Genomic DNA, 23,239 nt, shown 5'->3' on the forward strand with positions numbered 1-23,239 from the left:
CCACATATACCCTCTCAGGACTAAAATAGGAAGAAGTTGAATCCCTGAATAGACCAATAACAGGCTCTGAAATTAAACAATAATTAATAGCCTACCAACCAAAAAAAGTCCAGGACCAGATGGATTCATAGTCAAATTCTACCAGAGGTACAAAGAGGAGCTGGTACCATTCCCTCTGAAACTAACTCAATCAACAGAAAAAGAGGGAATCCTCTCTAACTCATTTTATGAGGCCAGCATCATCCTGATACCAAAGCCTGGCAGAGACACAACAAAAAAAGAGAATTTTAGACCAATATCCCTGATGAACATCAATGCGAAAATCCTCAATAAAATACTGGCAAACCGAATCCAGCAGCACATCAAAAAGCTTATCCACCATGATCTAGTTGGCTTCATCCCTGGGATGCAAGGCTGGTTCAACATATGCAAATCAATAAATGTAATCCATTACATAAACAGAACCAAAGACAAAAACCACATGATTATCTCAACAGATGCAGAAAAGGCCTCTGAGAAAATTCAACAGCCATTCATGCTAAAAACTCTCTATAAACTAGGCATTGATGGGGCACATCTCAAAATAATAAGAGCTATTTATGACAAACCCACAGCCAATATCATACTGAATGGGCAAAAACTGGAAGCATTCCTTTTGAAAACTGGCACAAGACAGGGATGCCCTGTCTCACCACTCCTATTCAACATAGTGTTGGAAGTTCTGGCCAGGGCAATCAGGAAAGAGAAGGAAATAAAGGGTATTCAATTAGGAAAAGAGGAAGTCAAATTGCCCCTGTTTGCAGATGACATGATTGTATATATTTAGAAAACCCCATCGTCTCAGCCCAAAATCTCCTTAAGCTGATAAGCAACTTCAGCAAAGTCTCAGGATACAAACTCAATGTGCAAAAATCACAAGCATTCCTATATACCAATAACAGAGAGCCAAATAATGAGTAAACTCCCATTCACAATTGCTACAAACAGAATAAAATACCTAGGAATACAACTTACAAGGGAGGTGAAGGACCTCTTCAAGGAGAACTACAAACCACTGCTCAATGAAATAAAAGAGGACAGAAACAAATAGAAGAACATTCCATGCTCATGGATAGGAAGAATCAATATTGTGAAAATGGCTGTACTGCCCAAGGTAATTTATACATTCAGTGCCATCCCCATCAAACCACCAATGACTTTCTTCACAGAATTGGAAAAAACTACTTTAAAATTCATACAGAACCAAAAAAGAGCCGGCATTGCTAAGACAATCCTAAGCCAAAAGAACAAAGTTGGAGGCATCACACTACCTGACTTCAAACTATACTACAAGGCTACAGTAACCCAAACAGCATGGTACTGGTACCAAAACAGATACATAGACCAATGGAACAGAACAGAGGCCTCAGAAATAATGCCACACATCTACAGCCATCTGATCTTTGACAAAGCTGACAAAAACAAGCAATGGGGAGAGGATTCCCTATTTAAAAAATGGTGCTAGGAAAACTGGCTAGCCATATGTAGAAAGCTGAAACTGGATCTCTTCCTTCCACCTTATACAAAAATTAATTCAAGAAGGATTAAAGACTTAAATGTTAGACCTAAACCATAAAAACCCTAGAAGAAAACCTAGGCAATACCATTCAGGACATAGGCATGGGCAAGGACTTCATGACTAAAACACCAAAAGCAATGGCAACCAAAGCCAAAATTGACAAATGGGATCTAATTAAACTAAAGAGCTTCTGCACAGCAAAAGAAATTACCATCAGAGTGAACAGGCAACCTACAGAGTGGGAGAAAATTTTTGCAATCTACCCATCTGACAAAGGGCTAATATCCAGAATCTACAAAGAACTTAAACAAATTTTTAAGAAAAAAATCAAACAACCCCATCAAAACGTGGGCAAAGGATGGGGCAAAGGATGTGAACAGACACTTCTCAGAAGAAGACATTTATGCAGTCAACAGACACATGAAAAAATGCTCATCACTGGTCATCAGAGAAATGCAAATCAAAACACAAAGAGATACTATCTCACACCAGTTAGAATGGTGATCATTAAAAAGTCAGGAAACAACAGGTGCTAGAGAGTATTTGGAGAAATAGGAACACTTTTACACTGTTGGTAGGAGTGTAAACTAGTTCAACCATTGTGGAAGACAGTGTGGCAATTCCTCAAGGATCTAGAACTAGAAATTTCATTTGACCCAGCAATCCCATTACTGGGTATATACCCAAAGGATTATAAATCATGCTGCTATAAAGACACATGCACACGTATGTTTATTGCAGCACTATTCACAATAGCAAAGACTTGGAACCAACCCAAATGTCCATCAATGATATGACTGGATTAAGAAAATATGGCACATATACACCATGGAATACTGTGCAGCCATAAAAAAGGATGAGTTCATGTCCTTTGTAGGGACATGGATGAAGCTAGAAACCATCATTCTGAGCAAACTATCGCAAGGACAGAAAACCAAACACAGCATATTCTCACTCCTAGGTGGGAATTGAACAATGAGAACACTTGGACACAGGAAGGGGAACATCACACACCAGGGCCTGTTGTGGGGTGGGGGGATGGGCAAGGGATAGCATTAGGAGATATACCTAATGTAAATGACTAATTGGTGCAGCACACCAACATGGCACATGTATACATATGTAACAAACCTGCATGTTTTGCACATGTACCCTAGAACTTAAAGCATAATAATAATAAAAAAAGTTTTCATGTTAGTTTTCACTTTTTTCTTGTAGTTCCTTGAGTAACTTAATAATAAACACTTTGAATTATTTATCTGGTATTTCAAAGATTTCATTGGTTTGGATCCACTGCTGGAGACTCAATGTGAGCTTTTGAAAGTTTTATAAAACCCTGTTTTTTCATACGGCCAGAATTATTTCTCTGGTTCCTTCTTATTTGGGTAGATCCGCCCGTCTTGGCCTCCCAAAGTGCTGGGATTACAGGCTTGAGCCGCCACACCCGGCCATACCTTTCTCATTCTTATTCTCTTTTTTTCAGACAAAGGTTCTCCTCCACCACAGAATCGAATTCCTAGTGATCCTCCCTGCCTCAGCCTCCCCAGTAGCTGTGACTACAGACATTCACCACCACACCTGGCTGATTTTTAAAATTATTTTTTTAGAGATGTTGCCCAGGCTGATCTCAATCACCTAGGCTCAAGCAATCCTTCCGTCTTGGCCTCCCAAAGTGCAGGGATTACAGGCATGAGCCACCAGGCCTGGCCTGCATTCCTTCTTACCACCTTCTTACCAGCTGGTTTGCTCTTCTGATATTGCTTTCATCTATATTTCTTCTTGCTGATCTTCTCCGTTTATAGGATTCCATGTGACCTCGCTCCCATGTGACCTTATTCTCCCGTCTTAGTTGACTGGATGGGTGTACGTAGCTGACTGACCTGATGGAATGTGGTGGGACAGATGAACTGGGCTAATTAGAGTACTTTGTGGACTTAGAATTTGCGTAATCGAAGACTAAACTGTGTGATGTTGATAACTACAGCCGAGCGGATAAGAATCAGGGAGGCCCTGTAGGTTCTGTACAGTGAGAAGTGATACAGCCAAGTGAAAATGGTGGCAAAGATAAACTGGAAAGGAGGAGAATGGAACACATGGGGAGAAGCAGAGAGAAGAGAAGAAAGAACAGGGAGGGAACTGAATCTATTCTTGGCTCTCAGCCACAGGTCTCTGTGCTCTTTGAGGCCAGCTACTTGGGTTCCTTTCCTTTGGTTGCTGCAAGAGTCTTTGGTAACCTACAATAAACATTTGTTTCTTGTACTAGCTTTAATTGTCCTCTGTTTCTTGGAACAAAAATAACTCTAATCAAAGCACTTCAGGCTGTCCCCTCACCCCCCACCCCACTCTGTGGTGCTATTCTGTGGTCAACACAGCACGATATTTAGAAAATTCATACTTTGTTCATAAGTAGTTTTGATTTCTTTAGAAGAAAAAACAATGCATCCATTTAGCACTATTCATGGACCACATGCATGCAAAATACCATGATGAAGCTGGACTCACCGACTTTCAACCTGCCTGTGACCTCCCCTTCTGAGTTGCGCGCATTTACAGTCACATTCTGGGTTGATTGTAGAAGCAGAGATGAGTCCTAGAAAGGGATTTATAAAATTTGCAAAATACGTACTGTTTAAAATGATTACATCTTTATAATTCTATGTCAATTTAGGATTTATTTAAAATTATTTACCCATTGTCACAGATCCTGGAAATTCTATAAATTTGTGGCTAAGACAATTAAAAAGTCCTGAATCATATATATATATTTTTTAACATTTTGAGTACTTATTGAAAGATAAAAGAGTAACAATCATAAAATGAGCCCCAAATGCAAGATAGGGACAGAAAAAATATGAATTATTTAGAAAAATATGCAATTTAACAGAGCTATATGGTCACAACTATGTCAAGGAAAGACACCAACAACGGTGGAGTTCTAGCTAATAGAAATGACATATACTTTTTCCTGCTACACTCGATTTCCATAGTTTTGTAATACATTTGTATTTTTATAGTGTATAAAGTAAACTTTATCAAAATAAAAAAATCGATGTATACAGCAGAGTTACAATTACAGACACATTTGTGGTATTGACCGCTTTGTTCTTGCTCGCCAAGTTAAAAATAAACTAAGCATTTAGCTTAAGACGTTAGAAAATACACAATAAAACAGACATCAGAGAATAGAAAGAAAAATAAATTTCAAAGCACAGTTTTATGTATCAGTAAACAATAGTTTTGAAAAAGCACATGCAGTCTGAGTTGGTTATTTAAAACAAACAGAATTAAACTTAAACAAAAAATAGAGAAAACAATGTATTTAAATCAAAAATTCAGAGGAAGTAAAATGTATAGCTATGCTAACTATGAAGGGAATAGTATTAATTAGCAAAACTGACTTAAGTACAATGCTGGAATTGGCCAATAACTACGGAAATATTAGAGAAAACTGCCAAAGAGCTACTCCAAATGTTAGCGATTGTCTCTTGGTGAGTAGCATTATGGGCTATTTCACTCCCTCTGTGTGTGTGTGTGTGTGTGTGTGTGTGTGTGTGTGTGTGTGTTTTAAATTTTTACTTCTTTCTTTTTTCCCCACTACAAGCTACTTTAATTCCTTGAACAACTTTTCCACGCAGGTAAAGTATTACCATATTTTCCTACTAAGATAAATTTTCAATAGATTTTTTTCTACAATAAAATTTACTAAAAACATTTGGTTCACTAATTTTTGTCTATATGAATGCTGTCCATAGTGGCTTTTGAAAATCTGAGTTTTCTTTGATGACCACATTTCTACCAAGATCAATTTTCCTGAGTCAAATTTTGTATATCCAGTATAGCATAGTATAGTACAGTATAGTATAACCTTTTCCTTTTAATATATTTGTTTCTAGGCAAGCTTTTGCATTCCTTGTGGAAGAGGCACATGCACCAGCACTGCACATTTCCTGGCTATGTGTCTTGGACGTGGCCTCACAACTGTCGAGTGATTACGAGGGGCAGGCCGGTGGCTGGCAGATACTCTGGCCCTAACATGGTTTAGTGCTGAACCGAAGCTGCAGCTGCCCCCTCCAGCTTCCTGTTACGTGAGACTAAAAGCGCCTATTAGTTTACTCCATGGCTAGCTGGGCATTCTGTGTTCACAGGGTAAAGATCTTTTAACTGATGCAGTGACAGAGCAGAAGTGGCTCTGTGTCTATATTACCAACAAAACTGTATTCATAGCTGCTACAATAATGCAATCCCTAATATTGAATTGTACTTGCTCTTTAATCTACATTTTTAAGAAGTACCTTAAAACAATCAACATGTACATTTTTAATAAAACTGATGTTCATTGTGAAGTCCAGAGACTTTATTTCCATGTTCTAGGTAAGAAAACTGAAGTCTATAGATTGTGAATACAATTTTCAGGTTTTTGTTTTTTGATTTTTTAAAACAATTTTTATTGTATTAAAAATATATATGCTATGCATATAAGTTATACATAGCATAAAATTTACCATTTTAACCATTTTTAAGTGTATCATAGATTGACATTAGGTATATTCACAGTATTGTACAACTACCACTACTATCATTTCTAAAATTTTACATAAGGGATTTTCAGTTTTTATCATTAGCTAATGACACCTTTTAGAAAAATTTTACGCCATTTAGAGAGTGACAGCAAGGTAAAAGGAGAACATTTTATTTTTCTATTCATATCAGTTGAACTCTGAATGTACCTGTTTGAATATAGATATTGTGTCAACACTATACCTTAGGGAATAGTGAAAGAGTCACAGAACATAGAACTTTTTATTACCTTTCTCAACAGTGCGTGACACATAGAAGGAGCTACAAAAGAGGTGTATAAAAAGACCGTTAACAATATAAGGGGTAACTGGTATGACCCAAAGATAAATCAAAACTGCTATAGGAGTTATCAATACCCTATGAGGTTGATGAGGTTGAAAGTTTTAAGATACTTTTTAAAAATGTAGATTAGAGGGCAAGTATAATTCACCACTTCATTTACATACATAATTAACTACTTCAAACTTGAACCTAATATGGGAATGGCAGAAACTAATTTAATCATTAAAGCAGCAACCTATGTTAAGAATTCTATCAAAGAGTACCTGGGAAAATTACGTTTATTGGCATAAAGTTATTCGTAATATTTCCTTCCCATTCTTTGAATGTCTGTGGGATTCATAGTGGTGCCCCTTCTAGCACAGCTGATATTGATCATTTGTGCCCTCTCTTTTTAAAATATTCAGTCTGGTTCAAGGTTTATCAATTTTTATTGATCTTCTAAAGGAATCCGTTTTGGGTTTCATTAATTTCCTCTATTGTTTTATGTTTTCTGTTTTGTTGATTTCTTCTCTCGTCTTTCTTTTCTTCTCTGACTTTTGGTTTATCATGAAGGGATGCTGAATTTTATCAAATGCTTTTTCTGCATCTATCGAGATGACCAAATGGTTTTTGTCCTTCATTCTATTGATGTGATGTATGGTATTTATTGTTTTGCATATGTTGAATCATCCTGGCATTCTTGGGATAAATGTGTTGTATTTATTTGGTTTGCTAATATTTTGTTGAGGATTTTTACATTTATGTTCATCAGAAATATTGGTCTGTAGTTATTTTTTTTGTTGTGTTCTTGTTTGGTTTTGGTATCATGGCTATGCCGGCCTCATGTAACGAGTTACAAAGAATTTCCTCTGCTTCAAGTTTTTGAAAAAGTTTGAGAAGGACTGGTATTAATTCTTCTTTAAAGGTTTGGTAGAATTCAGCAGTGAAGCCCTCTGGTCCTGGACTTTCCTTTGTTGGGAGACTTTTTATTACTAATTCAATATTGTTACTCAATATTGGTCTGTTTAGATTTCCTGTTTCTTCTTGTTTCAATATAGGAAGGTTGTATGTATCCAGATATTTATCCATTTTCCCTAGGCTTTCAAATTTATTGACATATACTTGTTCATGGTAGCCTCTAATGACGTTTTGTATTTCTGTGGTATCCATTGTGATGTCTCCTTTTTCATTTATGATTTTATTTGTTTGGATCTTCTGTCTTTGATTTTTGGTCTAATGTATTCTTTTTCTAGTTTCTTAAGGATGAAACTGAGGTCACTGATTTTCTTCTTTTTTTTTTTTTTTCTTTTTTTTTCTGAGACGGAGTCTCGCTCTGTCGCCCAGACTTGAGTGCAGTGGTGTGATCTTGGCTCACTGCAAGCTCTGACTCCTGGGTTCATGCTGTTCTCCTGCCTCAGCCTCCAGAGTAGCTGGGACTACAGGAACCCACCACCATGCCTGGTTAATTTTTTGTATTTTTAGTAGAGACGGGGTTTCACCGTGTTAGCCAGGATTGTCTCTATCTCCTGACCTCGTGATCTGCCCACCTCGGCCTCCGAAAGTGCTGGGATTACAGGCATGAGCCACTGCACCTGGCCAATTTTCTTCTTTCTTAATATACGCATTTAATGCCATAAATTTCCCTATAAGCACTGCTTCAGCTATATCCCCCCAAATTTGATGTTATTGTTTTCTGTCATTCAGTTCAAAATACTATTTCCCTTTGGATTTTTTCTTTGACCCATGGTTTATTTGCAAATTTTTATATAATTTCCACTTATTCAAAAAGTTTTCAGACATATTTGTGTTATGGTTATCTTATTAAATCCACTGTGGTGAGATAACATGTTGGAACACTTGAATGTTTTCAGATTTATTGAAAATGTTTTATGGTTCAAAATGTGATCTATCTTGATAAATGTTTTCCCTGTGCACTTGAAAAGAACTCTTTGTCTGCTATTATTGAGCAGCATGCTCTGAAAATTTAATTATGTCAAGTTGGTTGATAGCATTGCTCAAGTCTATATGCTTATTGTTTCTATATCCATTTCTCCTATCAGTTATTGAGAGAGGGGTGCTGAAATCCCTGAGTCTAAATGTGAATATTTCTGTTTTTTTTCTTACATTCTATCAGTTTTTGCTTCATGTATATTGATGCTCTGATAGTGGATTCATGTGTTTAGCAACATATATATTGAAGAATTTACTTCTATGTCATCTTAAATGACCCTCTGTGCCTCTAAAATATTTATCTCTTTGTTCTGAAATCTACTGTCTGTTTTAATATAGTCACTCCAATTTTCTTTTCATTAGTGTTAGTATAGTATAGCATAGTATAGTACAGTATAGTATAACCTTTTACTTTTAATATATTTGTGTTTTTATAATTAAGGTAGGTTTCTTGTAGACGGCATATAGTTGGATCTTGCTTCTGTGTTCAATTTCACAGTCTGTCTTTCAGTTGGGATGTTTTGACCATTTATATTTAATGTGATTATTTTAATGTGATTATTTATATGAATTGGTTCAAATATACCAAATTGCTATTTGTTTTCATATTCAACTAATTTTCTCTTTGTTTCCTTTACCTCCTTTTGAATTAACTGAGTATTTATCATTTCATTTTTATCTCCTTAGTTAATGTATTAGCTACACTTTTTATGAGTTTACTTTAGATATACTAAGCATCTTTAACTTATTATGGTCCATCCTCAATAATTTTTTGCCACTTCATGTGTAATGTGAGAACATTATAGCAATACTTCTATCTTTTCCTGTTATGGTATTTGTTTCATTATTCTCATACACTTTATTTCTATCCTGTTACAACATCCCAAATACATTGTTATTCTTTTGGCTTTGAGCAAAGTGTCTTCTAACATTTTTTAAAATTATTTTTTGTATACCCACATATTTACGATTTCTGGTATTTAAAAATTTTTCTGGTGAACATCTAGATTTTTCTTCTAGCATCATATTCTCTTTGCCAGAAAGGCTTCCTCTAATATTTCTTGTGGTGCAGATCTGCTGAAGTAACTTGTTTTCAGCTTTAGTTAAGTCCAAAACAGTCTTTATTTTGACTTTGTCTTTTTTTTTTTTTTTTTTTTTTTTTTTTGAGACGGAGTCTCGCTGTGTCGCCCAGGCTGGAGTGCAGTGGCCGGATCTCAGCTCACTGCAAGCTCCGCCTCCGGGGTTTACGCCATTCTCCTGCCTCAGCCTCCCGAGTAGCTGGGACTACAGGCGCCCTCCATCTCGCCCGGCTAGTTTTTTTTTGTATTTTTTAGTAGAGACGGGGTTTCACCGTGTTAGCCAGGATGGTCTCGATCTCCTGACCTCGTGATCCACCCGTCTCGGCCTCCCAAAGTGCTGGGATTACAGGCTTGAGCCACCACGCCCGGCCTTTGACTTTGTCTTTTAAAGATACTTTTGCTAGGTATAGAATTCTAGGTTGGCCTGTTTTTCTTTTAGTACTTTAAAGTCAGCACTTCAGTGTCTTCTGGCACGAAATGTTACTGACTAGAAGGCTGATGTCATATTTTTTTCACTCCTTTGTATGTTATATATCCTTTTTTTCTAGCTACTTCTAAGGTTTTCTCTTTAAGATTTTTCTCTCTTGTTTTTAAGCAATTTAATTACAATGTACCTTGTAGTCTTCCTTGTTTCTTTTGTTTGAGGTTCACTGAACATATTTTATCTGTGGACTTAAAAGTTTTTATCATGCTTGGAAAAAAAATTACAAATTATTCTTTTAAAATAATATTTGTCCTCTCTTCTTTCTTCTTCTTTGGAGATGCCAGTCACACACACATAAGGCCCCTTGGTATTGTCCCTGTAGTTACTGATACTCTGTTGCTTTCTTTTTCTAGTCATTTTTCTCTGGGCTCCATTTTGGAGAGTATCTAGAGCTATACCTTCAACTTTACTGATCTTTTCTTCTGTGATGTCCAGTCTGTTAGTAATCTGTTAGTCCCACCATTGGCTTTTTAAAAATTTCAGATGTTATACTTTTCATCTCTAAAAGATTTGTTTGTGTTTTTTCTGTCTTTCTATATTTTATGTCTCTCCTTAACATGATTATGCTTTCCTCGACTTTTGTACACAGATGAAATGTCGTTTTTTAGAACTTTGTTCTGGGATGGAACAAATCACTTGGAAAAAGCAGGATGCTGTCAAGGATTCCTGTAAGCTTTGTTAGAATGGACTAGAGCAGGATTTTTTCCTAGTGTTGATCTTGTACCACTTCTGAGCCACACCCTTCTGTATTCTACCTGATGCCCATAATTTATGAAGTTTTCCACTCTGACTGGTGAGAATATGAACTGTTCCCCACTCTGTGTGACCTCCAGACATGGTTCCTTCTGCTCCCTTTGAGTGGGTATTTCACTAGTCTCAAGGTAGCTTCCTCACACACACGCACTGGTAAATACTTATCCACGGACTTGGACTTGGTGGGGGTGGGATGGGGTGAAGTCTCTGCCGTCTCCGGAGTGCCATCCATGTGCAGCAAGCCCCTCTCTGCAGTACTCTGCCTTGCAAACTGCGGCTGCCTTGGTCTCCTTGACCTTCCAACCCTGTCTCTTCAACCCAGGGAGACCACCTGCATCTGCATTGGCTCCCCTCCCTCATTGCAGCCTGGAAACTCTCTTCATGCAGTGAGTTAAGGCAATCTGAGGAGTCACTCTTTTGTTTTTCTTCTTGCAGGGATAACTGTCTCCTGAGCTGTCCATTGTCCAATATTTGAAAACCACTGTTTCATGTATTTTTTTCATTTTTTAGTTATTTCTGCCCTGTAATTTCTCTTCTGATTTTATAATTTCTTGTTATTTTAAGGAAAACTCCTTTAAAAATAGCTTTATCTCTTTGAGAATCTTAAGTATGTTTTTCTAGTCATTTTCAGATTGACTATTTTTATTTAGTTGGATATTGATCTTCCTTTATGTAAAGTTTTTTGGGCTTTTTTTTTTAGATGAAGATTTCATCATACGAAATTTCAATTTTTATGTTCCACTGTGTGGATGTGTCTACCTTTCGGCTCTTGCCAGCCTGTCTAAAGTCTGTCCTGTTGTTTTCACTTGGTCCACAGGGCCTCCCAGTCTTTCAGTGGTGACTTAGGGCTTCTGTCCTCAGTGATATTCAAGTTCTGGACGGGCATCTTTGTAGTCTCCTCCCCTCAGATATGCTGCTTTATTCAAATAGTTGTAGCTATTTTTTAATATGCTGTTTTATTCAAATACTTGTAGTTGTTTTCTGTCTTCAGCACTGTCTTATGCAATGGGCTTGCCTGGAGTCCCAATGAGGTGACCATTTGGTTCCCGTCACACTGTGGGCTCTGACTGTGAGCTAAAGCTTCTTTTCAGGGCTGGGAACTTCACAGATGATCATTTCAAGTAAGCTTTATTACCACGTATTTGTTTCATTTAGTTTTTGATCATGGCTCTGTATTTTTTAAAAACCCTTTTGTTTAAAGGAAATAATTGTTATGTGTTTGAACTAATGGGCATGGTGGATGGGTTTAAGCCATGAATTCAAAGTAAGAACTCAATACAGGCCCTCATGTATTACTTTTGAGGGACTACTGGGTAATAAGATGTTAGAGGCCAGAGTAGCATGTTGAATTATATTTATAATGAAGAAATTATCTCAGCCCATCAGTACACATAAATGAGTTATGTGTCAAATTTTGCAAATTCATAAAGTAATTTCTTTTCTCTAATTTTATGGAAAATTGCTTCCTAGACTCATCTTTGAAAAGGAAATTTATAACTAATATATCAATCCATACAGAAGTTAGGAAGCATAGTTTTGTTCTGGGATGGCTCTTACTGGAAAGCCATATTAGTTATAAAACACTGTACAGCTCTGTTATCGCATAATATTATTCAAATTGTTACTGAATTCTATGTATTGATTGACATACTCATTAATGCGACATTCTAAGACTTTAATATGTGATTATCTGAGATATTCTCTATAATTTTGCTTTCTGTTTTTAAAAGCATACTGGAGATGAAATGGCCTGATAAAATATAACTGAGAGTTATTATTAATTCCAGAATATTAAATTTGCTATGATCTAGTCACCTGATTTCAGTCACTGGACTGTTCTACCAGTCTGATTCTTCCCAAAATATAGCAGAAGATCAGCCAACGCAACTCCGGGGAAAAAAGAAGGCCAAGTTCTAACACTTGAACGCTTCATTCATGTCTGACTTCCCTTTTTACAAAAGGGAAATCCTGTAGGACAGGATTATTTCACACACTGAAATGCCATCACAATTAAGGTAAGTATATGACATAAGGTAAGGGTAAGCCTCACAGAATCAGGCTCTTACCTGCCTATTATACTGCAGGTCATCATCTGGCTCCCACTGCCAATAAGATAGCCCCAGAAGTAACATAACAGCACCTAAAACTACTTACGTACTTTTCACTCACTGGGATCTGTCTTTGTGATATTTATGTGTTAGTCATATGCCATGCCATTTTGCAGTTGGTAATAGAGCCTGGTGAATGTCTGGTACAGGAGTGTGTTTTATCTCTCTAACAAGACCTCATGTTTCTTAGTAAGTCTTTTGTTTCCTTTCTAATTCTCCTATAGTAGCTGGTACAGCCTCCGCAGTTAGGAGACACTGAAATACCCTTTCATATTCAGAAATATGAAAGGAAAATGAAGACTCTGCTCTTCAAATAACCAGAAAGTTATAGCTGGGTGAAGTTTTCACTTTTTGTGGGTCGGGGAGGTAATGCCATTTATCAATAATCTGGCAAAATGTTCATGCCTACTATAATGGTCATAGCATTACTTAAGTAGAAATAGAACATATTGCAAACACTGTTTGAACGTATTTGCACTTTATTCTTGGCTGTCCTTCTTATAAGCTCCATGGAGGTAAATGAAGAAAATCTTGATTTACTTTTAAAGTCACATAATTATTTAATGACAATGCTGAATCTACTTGTTTAGAATCTTACAGGATTATAATCTATAATTAGTATAATAAATGCAGAACATAATACAATGAAACGATTTTTTTTTTTGTGTGTGTGTGACAGAGTTTCGCTCTTGCTGCCCGGGCTGGAATGCAATGGTGCTAGCTGGGCTCACCACAACCTCCGCTTCTTGGGTTCAAGCGATTCTCCTACCTCAGCCTCTCGAGTAGCTGGAATTAAAGGCATGCGCCACCACGCCTGGCTAATTTCATATTTTTAGTAGAGACAGGGTTTCTCCACGTTGGTCAAGCTGGCGCGACCTCAGGTGATCCGCCCACCTCGGCCTCCCAAAGTGTTGGGATTATAGGCGTGAGCCATCGCACCTGGCCGAAACAAATTTCTTTCTAAGCTTCTTAGATAATTTTGAATACCCTAAGATAAATATATTTAAGTTAGTTGATCTAACATAAGGAAGTTTAAATTGTTCTTGGTAAAATTTTTCATTTCTAAAACCTTTAGTTTATTGTGGTCTAAACTACTGAGGCCACTGAATTCAGATCTGAAGCACATTAAAATGAAATATTTTTAGAAGGCAGTATCAGAGATAAATTCTACAACCCAATAGTCAAGATTTTTATAAAGCGCATATCATGAATATGTGCACGTGTATGCGCTTTAAAAATCTTCTCTAAACTATATTGAATTTTTGTGCTTAAACATGATTTATTTTTCATAAAGCACAAATTATTTGTCTTTCAACATTTTCTTACCACTCTGGAGTGTATTTCTTTGGCATACAATGGGAATAAAAATTCTGATTCCCCTTCCAAGCGCAGTCCATCTTTTGTTACACGTAAGTGGCCCATTCCTGCCTGTTAAAAGAAAAAAAGAGACAATGCATATTTTTTTATTGCTTGCTTTTTCATTCCTCTTGCTATTGACTTAAATCACACATGTATTTCCAAATATTGCCTACCACCTTTTCTGTATTTCTCCTAAATACTGTATTTAAAACTTCACATCTTTTAATTCAATATTCAATATTATTAAATCTTGTATAAATACAAAGAGCTGTTTAGAAAACACATATAAAATTTCAAGAGTCATTGTATAATAAACACTCAAGAGCCCATCACCATGTAAGAAAAAGAATCTATTACTATTTTAAAAAAATTTAAATTAGGTTACAATAAAATTAATTGTTTTGAGGTATACAGGTCTATGAGTTTTAACACATATATAGATTTGTGTAATCATCAACACAATCAGAATATAATATAGTTCCATCACCTGCCCGAAAATACCATAAATACCATCATCTGAGTTCACTATGTAGTAAATATTCACTGAGTACTTCTTAAGTGAAAAGCAAAACAGGAGGATGTAGAGGTCTGTTCAAGGTGCCTGCTCTCAAGCAGTTTACAGTCATGAAGCGTTACCAGACTGGGTGGCAGACACGATTCTGGAGGTCACCAATGACCGCTGTGCTGTTAAAACTTGTGGGCATTTCCAACTTCATGCCCTTTGCATTCTCAGGGGCATTTGGCACTGGACCCTTTCCTCCTTGAAACACTATCGTCCTTTGGTTTCCATGATGCTGTGCTTGTCTGGGCTCCTCCCACCTCCAGAACCACATTCTCCATCTCCTAACAGGCTTGTCCTCCCTACCCAGCCCTTGACTACTGGCTCCCTCAAGTTCGGTCTTAGGCCCTTTACTGCGTTCATGCTATGAATTGACTTCCATTTACTATTTCAGTGTGGAGGCTTATCCGCTTTTTTCCAAATTTTAAAAATTGTAGTAAAATGTCATATACATTTTACCATCTTAACCACTTATAAGAGTACAGATCCATGCTATTAAGTATATTCATGATGTTGTGTGACCATCACCACCAACCATCTCTAGAACTGCTTTCATCTTGCACAATTAAACACTGTACCCATTAAACAATTAACTCCCCCTTCTCCCCTCCACCCAACCCCCTGGCAACTACCATTCTACCTTCTTGTTTTAAAGTTTTAATATGTAATTGAGGCATTGTACTTGTACACATTTTGGGGTACAATTTGAAATATATGTATACAGTGATAAGGTCAAATCTTATAGCATTTCTGTCTCTATGAATTTGATTATTTTAAGTACCTCATGTAAGTGGAATCATATCGTATTATCTTTTTGTGGCTGGCTTATTTCACTTAGCATAATGTCCTCTAGGATCATTCATGTTATAGCATATTATGACATTTCTGTTTTTTTAAGGTTGAATAATATTCTACTGTGTGTACAAGCCATATTTTGCTCATCCACTCATCCACTGATGGATTCTTGGGTTGCTTCCATATTTTAGCCATTGTAAATAATGCTATGAACATGGGTGTGCAAATATCTCTTTGATTCCCTGTTTTCAATTCTTTCAGTATATAGCCAAAAGCAGAATTGATCGATCATATGGGAATTCTATTGTTAATTTTTTGAGAACTGCCATACTGTTTCCCATGGTAGCTATTCAATTTTATATTCTAACAGTGCACAAGAATTCCAATTTCTCCACATCCTCCCTAACACTTGGTATTTTCTGTTTGATAGTAGCCATCCACATGGAAGAATCCGTTTTTACCTGTAAATAGTCTGTTCTGAGCTTCATACCCATATATCTGATTGCCTACCTGTCGTCCCCTTCTGACTGTCTTAAAAGCATCTGAATTCAACCAGCTGAGCTTTGATCTTTCCGCTCTTCCCCAAATAGAAAGCATTATTTAAAAAAGGAAAGCAGGACAGTCCAAAGGATGAAACAAAGCAATAAGGGACATTTTACGTTGTGACAGGTGAATTTCTAGGATAGAGATATGTTACCCTGACCTGAATCTTACCTGCCAGGCAATAGACTTCTACTTTCAAAGACATTATCAGTTGAAAGCTCCGTTAACAAGAACCAAATTAAATGTGTGCTTATGCCATGTGGTTCAATCCATAAACTACAATTCGAACTGACATTTGGGAGTGGTGGCATTAGCAGTGTGCATGTGGAAGCCCCACACGCTGCCGGGTGCAGCTACCTCCCACACTAGATAGATGAGCACTTCTGAGCTGTTTTTTTTTCTTTATGGAATCTCACTCTGTCTCCCAGGCTGGAGTGCAGTAGTGCAATCTTGGCTCACTGCAACCTCCACCTCCAGGGCTCAAGTGATTCTCCCGCCTCAGCCTCCAGAGTAGCTGGGATTACAGGTGTGTACCACCATGCCCGCCTCATTTTTGTATTTTGAGTAAAGATGGGATGTTGTCATGTTGGCCAGGCTGGTCTCGAACTCCTGACCTCAGATGATCTGCCCACCTCAGCCTCCCAAAGTGCTGGGTTACAGGTGTGAGCCACCATGCCTGGCCTTCTGAGCTCTTTTATCCATGTGATGCACTGGGAGGTTTTGTTCGAAGAAAGGGCTCAGAGTCTAAAGAGGCTGACAACTACTGTTTGGGATTTTCTCATGGGATCCAGCCAAGCATTTATAATATAGTTTATAAACTTAAACCAACATTAGAAAATTATAAAAATCGATCATGTATGCATAATCAGCCAATTTTTAAAGCAAACATTTTCATTAAAGATTTTATGGCCTAGAGTTAAACAAAGCAGAATTTCAAGATTACAAATTCTGTTCTGAAAATTTGCTGCTGAATTTTTGGGTTCAAGTAAACATATGGCGGCAGTTTTCTGGACTGTACTTGTTATATCACCAAAAAAACCCTAATGTTAATCCTAGCCTCTGTGGTCGCTAATTTCCATAGTCAGCTTACCAAAGCTGACTGTTCATTGTCATTTCTTTCTCTGGCTGTTACTTTCTTTACTTGAAAAACATGCAGGAAAATACTGAAGCTACTCAATAAAATAAAATAATAAAATAAAACAAAATAGAAGGAGGGACTCATTCCCAGCTCATCCTAAGAGGCAGCATCATCCTGATACCCAAACCTGGCAGAGACACAACAAAAAAGAAAACTTCAGTTCTATATCCTTGATGAACACAGATGCAAAAATCTTCAACAAAATACTAGCAAACCGACTCCAGCAGAACATCAAAAAGCTAACCCACCATGATCAAGTAGGCTTTATCCCTGCAATTCAAGGTTGCTTTAACATATGCACATCAATCAATACGATTCATTATGCAAACAGAACTAAAGACAAAAAGCACATGATTATCTCAATAGATGTAGAAAAAGCTTTCCATAAAATTCAACACCCTTTTGTGTTGAAACTCTCAATAAACTAGGTATTGAAGGAACATACTTTAAAATAAGGAGATGTCTATGACAAATCCACAGCCAATATCATACTGAATGGTTAAAAGCTGGAAGCATTCCCCTTGAAAACCGGCACAAGACAAGGAAGGAGGCCCTCTCTTACCACTCCTATTCAACATAGTATTGGAGGTCCTGGTCAGAGCAGGCAAGAGAAAGAAAGAAAAGGTATCCAAATAGGAGGAGAGAAAGTCAAACTAATCCTGTATGCAGATGACATGATTCTACATTGAGAAAACCCCGTAGTCTCTGCCCAAAAGCTCCTTGAGATGAGAGGCAATTTCAGCTAAGTTTTGCGATACAAAACCAATGTACAAAAATCAGTAGCATCCCTGTACATTAACAGCACCCCTAAGCTGAGAGCCAAATCAAAAGTGCAGTCCCATTTTTTTGCATTCCCATAAACAATAGAGGAGAGTTATAGTTGTTCCACATTCTTGTCAGCGTTTGGTACTGCCAGGTTGTTTTTTTTTTTTCCATTCTTAATAGGTGTATAATGAATTTTTTTTCTTTCTGGGATTTTAATTTCTGTAAAAGAATTCATTCAAATGATTATGGTCACAAACATGATTTTAACAAAAAGATTGCTTGCCTACCACATCAGTGCATGACGGACGTGGACAGGCAGCCAACACATTGTGCATTACCTAAGCTCTCCTCTTTCAGCTGCCTCATGATGCCATCTTCATTTGAAACAAGGGGGATTCATGCCAAAATCAGGAAAAAGAGCCTTCATTTTCTTTTTCTAAATTATTCTAAAAATAAGACAGCAGGTAGAAAAACAATGCACTGTGAAGATAAAAAGAAAAACTGAAAAGATTCATTGTCCTAGTAAATTTTCATAGTAATGTTAGATCCGTCAACCTGTCTGTAAACCCTTCAGTAATTTTTTGTTATAAATCTAGTAATAAATTTGTGTCATTCCTTCTTGGTCATTGCTAACTTCATATACACAAACACTTTTGAAAGTTATATTTCATATTTACACATTTTTTGAATCATAAAATATTTATTGGGTACCAAATTATATGTATGGCACTGTGATATGGCTGAGGATTCGAGTATAGTGTTCTACTGGCCCCTGAATTTCTCTGACACAAACAGATACACCCCTAGTATAGACAAATTCAGGGGTTCTGAATGGGACTTGAACAAAGAGTACTGGAGAATTTGGGGAATGCCTCTCAGAAGACGTGAGATTTGCACTGGGTCAAGCTGGAAGGGTGCATCTTGAAAGAGTTTTAGATATTTAGTAGAATGTCCATGATAATTCTGTCATGGAGAGATTACTCTGGAATAACATGTTCAAGATTCTAATATGCTTCATTGCTAAGAAAAGGTAGATAATTATCCTCTTTTACTATCTCATTTTTTGAGTACTGTCTTCTTTGAAATTGTTATTTCACATTTTGTGCACATAGTCTTGTAAGTTACTGAACATCTGAAATTGGTCTGACTTCCACATTTGGCCATTATGTATAGCCTACATCTTATTGCTATAAGATGATGGTGACTATCCACAAAATATGTCTTTGTTTAGGTTTTTTTTTTTTTTTTTTTTTTTAACTCTCAGCTTACTCTGTTAACACCTACTAAATCATCCATGCTGGGATCCATATTTCCATATTGTACCAGTGGGGTGGTGGTTTTTGTCTGAGTGCAACTTTTCACATTATTTTTATAATGAGAAGTTTAACAGGATAGCAGGTACTTTTTCATGTTATACTAAAAATAGAATAAAATAAAGAATAACTTTCGTCAAAGGATTTCATAATTTTGTGCCAGGCTTAAACTGAGCATTTAATTAACATAAGTAATCACTAATGGTCCTTGTTCTGTGGGTGTGTGTGTGCTATCAAAGAATCACAGATTGAACATAATCCTAATTAAAACCAAGACTCTTACCCAGTCTGAATCCTAAGCTAATATTCTTTTCACTGTTTTTACAGTGTCTCAAAGTAGGTTTTTCTAAATAAAACCTAATCAAGTACATAAGATTAGTTGGTTTATAATTTCAAGATACTATCTTTGTTAGCATTTGTGAGAAAAAACTATGTTACCAGAAGACATTAACAGTTTCCTATTATTGGTAGAAACGGGAGGAAAGTGAATAGATCTGCATCTGGAGCCAATTAGTTTTGTTATAATAATATTCCCTGAGACAGGAAAGTGAGCCCTAGTTCCAGTTCGGGCTGATGGACGTCCCTCCTTGCAGCAAGAGCCTATAGCTTAGGAGACCAGGTGTGCTGTTGCCTTCTTTATTTCCCAATTGCTGTAATATGGTTAAATCACTCATAAAAATTATAATAAAAGAGAAAATTGAAGGCATATCCCTGGGATAAAAATTAAAACTATAATGCTATTTGTATCTTTAGACACTGGTAATGATGGGATTTGTATCACTGATATCCATGATAATGAAATTCCTCTGTACGTGGAATAGCTCTAGGTTTGTCTTCCTCCTCCAAACTCAGTCTTGATAATATCTTGTCTTCTAAGAAAGAAAATGCCATTAAGTTAGTACATGTTCCTACTGTCTGTGACCTCTGCTTCAACCCTACTCTATTACAAGTAGCATATAAATCAAACATTTCAATTTGGTTTTTGGACTGGAAAGCACTGATATGATATAATACCTTTTAGAAAGACATAAATAATTTGAGAAAATACCAGGTACTGGTTAAAAATGCTACAGTGTCATATTTTTCTTTTAATCACAGTTCCATTCATTTGAAAAACAAATGGGATGGAGATGCAGGTGGTTTAAGGCATCAATATCACACTGCTGAAAATCAAATGACAGTGTGAGCTGGGCATCATTAAGGCAGGAATGGAGGAGAACAGCAGGGCATAGGGTTGGTCTGGGCACCAGACACCTCTCTTCCACCAGCACAGTGTAGACAAAGGCAGTTGGAAGACCAGTGGTCCAATGTTTCTAAATGGAGCCACCAAGAATGTCAGATAGGCACAGCAAAGAAGTTGACGTCTCTTCCTTGGTTTCTGTGCCAGATAATATTCCATTGCTCTTCCTTCCTGCACGTTGCTTTCCCTGGGGAGATGTTACTGTAAGGGAGGAGACCACTACTACTCCCGCTGCCCTCCTCCCCCAACCTTGCCTAGTTCACAAGACAAGAAGAAAGAGAGAAAGCAAAAAGTTGGAAAAAACAAAAGTAAGATAAATAGCTAGACAACCTTGGCACCACCACTTGGCCCTAGAAGTTAAAAAAAGCAATAATAATAACATCAACCCCTGACCTAAACTACCTGTGTTATCTGTAAATTCCAGACACTGTATGAAAAAAGCATTGTAAAACTTTTTGTTCTGTTAGCTGATGCATGTAGCCTCCAGTCACGTTTCCCACGCTTGCTCAATTTATCACGACCCTTTCACATGGACCCCTTAAAGTTGTACGCCTTTAAAAAGGCCAAGAATTTCTTTTTTGGGGAGCTTGACTCTTAAGACGCGAGTCTGCTGACGCTCCCGGCCGAATACAAAACCTCTTCCTTCTTTAATCCGGTGTCTGAGGAGTTTTGTCTGCGGCTCATCCTGCTACAACTGAAACAGCAGGGGTTTGGTCTAGGTCCTGCTGTTTGCTGCACAGAAAGCCAATGACTGAAGTGACAAGGAAGAAGGCTTTAACTGGGTGCTGCAGCCCAGGAGATGGGAGCTCAGTCTCAAATTAATCTCTGATCAACTAAAACTAGGGGTTTTTACAGCAGGGAAGAAATTTAACAATGTGTAGGAAAACAGGAACTAGGGTGGGACAAGGAAGCAATCATGATGAATGTGGGGTCAGGCATTTTATTGTCTGGATGTGGTGACCTGTTAAGTTTCAGTTCCTTGATACTTTTTTTGACAGGTCTGAAGGCCCTTTCCTGAGAAAGGAACTCAGATAAAACAAATGCAAATTTCAAGCTTTAAGACCAGAAGGGTCAATTTCTGTTTATCCAAAAAACTGTTTGTGGAACAACTGGGTCAGTTTCAGAGAGTTCCTTTCATGGCCAAGTTTGTTAGAGGCCTCCCTGCAGCTGAGGCCACACTGCCCTTCCTTAGGGAGCACACAGGAGCCAGCCCCAGGGAGCAGAGCAAAACCACCCCCAGGCTGAGCCATGGTCACCTGCAGGTGGCCGCATGTAGCTGCCTTAGGGGCACCTGCCAGCCTTTCAATGATGAAGGCAAGCAAAGTGTGATGATGAACAAAGGTATCTTAAGATACACTATAGCACTAGCCACTAAAAATATGGTAGACATTCTGTTTGTTCATATAACTATCACAGTAAGTTTTTTTTTTTTTTAAATCTCTGTCCAATCTGATAAAATGTTATTTATAAAATATATTTGCAAAGTGTGTTCATATTTGTAAAATACTGAACATGCTCCCAGAAAGCATTTCAGTATAAGTCATTTTAGTTTTAGATAAATTTGATCTCTTTAGGTTCAGTAAATGATCAAGGACAGATATAATATAATTTTAGTAGTTTGCATTGTCATCTTTTCTTATTTATTTTTGAAACGGAGTCTCACTCTGTCACCCAGGCTGGAGTGCTGTGGCACCATCTGGGCTCGCTACAACCCCCACTTCCTGGGTTCAAGTGATTCTTCTGCCTCAGCCACCCAAGTAGCTGAGATTACAGGCACGTGCCACCACGCCCAGCTAATTTTTATATTTTTAGTAGAGACAGGGTTTCACCATGTAGGCCAGGCTGGTCTGAATTCCTGGCCTCAAGTGATCTGCCTGCCTTGTCCTCCCAAAGAGCTGGTATTACAGGCATGAGTCACCATGCCCCACCAGTTGTCTTTTCTTAAATTAATTAATCCTATAAATTGCAATCCTAATTATTTGCCAATGAAACCACTGCAGAGATATGGGTACTTTGCCAGTGTGACCATTGCAGAGATGTGGGTAGTAAAACTGACAGCTCCTTACAGAAAGTTTCCTTGTGCTGTTTGCATGATTTCATTCAGGCATACTCCTTCTTTTACTTCCCTTTCACCACTTAAGAAATGGAATGCCTCTATCTATATCACATCAGCACTGTCAGCATAAAACATTACGAAGGAGATAACATGGGAAAGAATGTGATAGCCGAGTCGAGGACTCCTGCTACTCATGCTGTATTCCCTGAGTGTAATTTAAACTTTAGATGACCCTGAAGTTTGCAGTGTCTGCAAACCAAACCTGCTCTGTGGCACAGGACTTAGCTGGGGCCCCTCCTCAGACCCAATCCACCAGCCTCTCCTGGGAAGCAGCTTAGCAGTATCCATTTCTAAGAGCCTTCCCAAGTAACTGGAGCCTCTCTTCTCGCTCTCTCATATCATGCCCATGCTTTCACATCCTCTCTAATTTGCCTTTGAGAGATTCAGTTATTCTTCTACTAATTTTTAAGCATCTGTGCTTTCTCTAGGTTACTTTGCCTCTTTCTATACTCATTTGCTAAAATCATAAAACAACAACTATATTAAAGTAAATAAAAAGAATACATCCCTTGGTCATTCAATCTCTTATCAACTCAAGAAATACTTACAGAGCATCAGTTTTCTGCTAGAGCCTGAGTCTACCAGGCTCAACTGACATGATCCTACAGGGTTAGCAGACATTTAGCAACCATAAACAAAG

General features: G+C 37.5%; 1 protein-coding gene across 3 annotated transcripts in view; it reads right to left on the minus strand.

Moving 5' to 3' along the window:
• Positions 1–23,239, minus strand: part of LOC105490258 (sarcoglycan gamma) — a 100,076-nt gene that overhangs the window by 32,196 nt on the left and 44,641 nt on the right. For all 3 annotated transcript variants that reach the window (XM_071081556.1, XM_071081555.1, XM_011755713.2), the window contains exons 3-4: positions 14,098–14,199; positions 4,061–4,148 (exon numbers count right to left, since the gene is read on the minus strand). In XM_071081556.1, the coding sequence (XP_070937657.1) occupies positions 4,061–4,148; positions 14,098–14,199 (190 nt within the window). The remainder of the gene's footprint in view (positions 1–4,060; positions 4,149–14,097; positions 14,200–23,239) is intronic.

This window comes from Macaca nemestrina, chromosome 16, assembly GCF_043159975.1.
Source record: "Macaca nemestrina isolate mMacNem1 chromosome 16, mMacNem.hap1, whole genome shotgun sequence".
Taxonomy (NCBI): domain Eukaryota; kingdom Metazoa; phylum Chordata; class Mammalia; order Primates; family Cercopithecidae; genus Macaca; species Macaca nemestrina.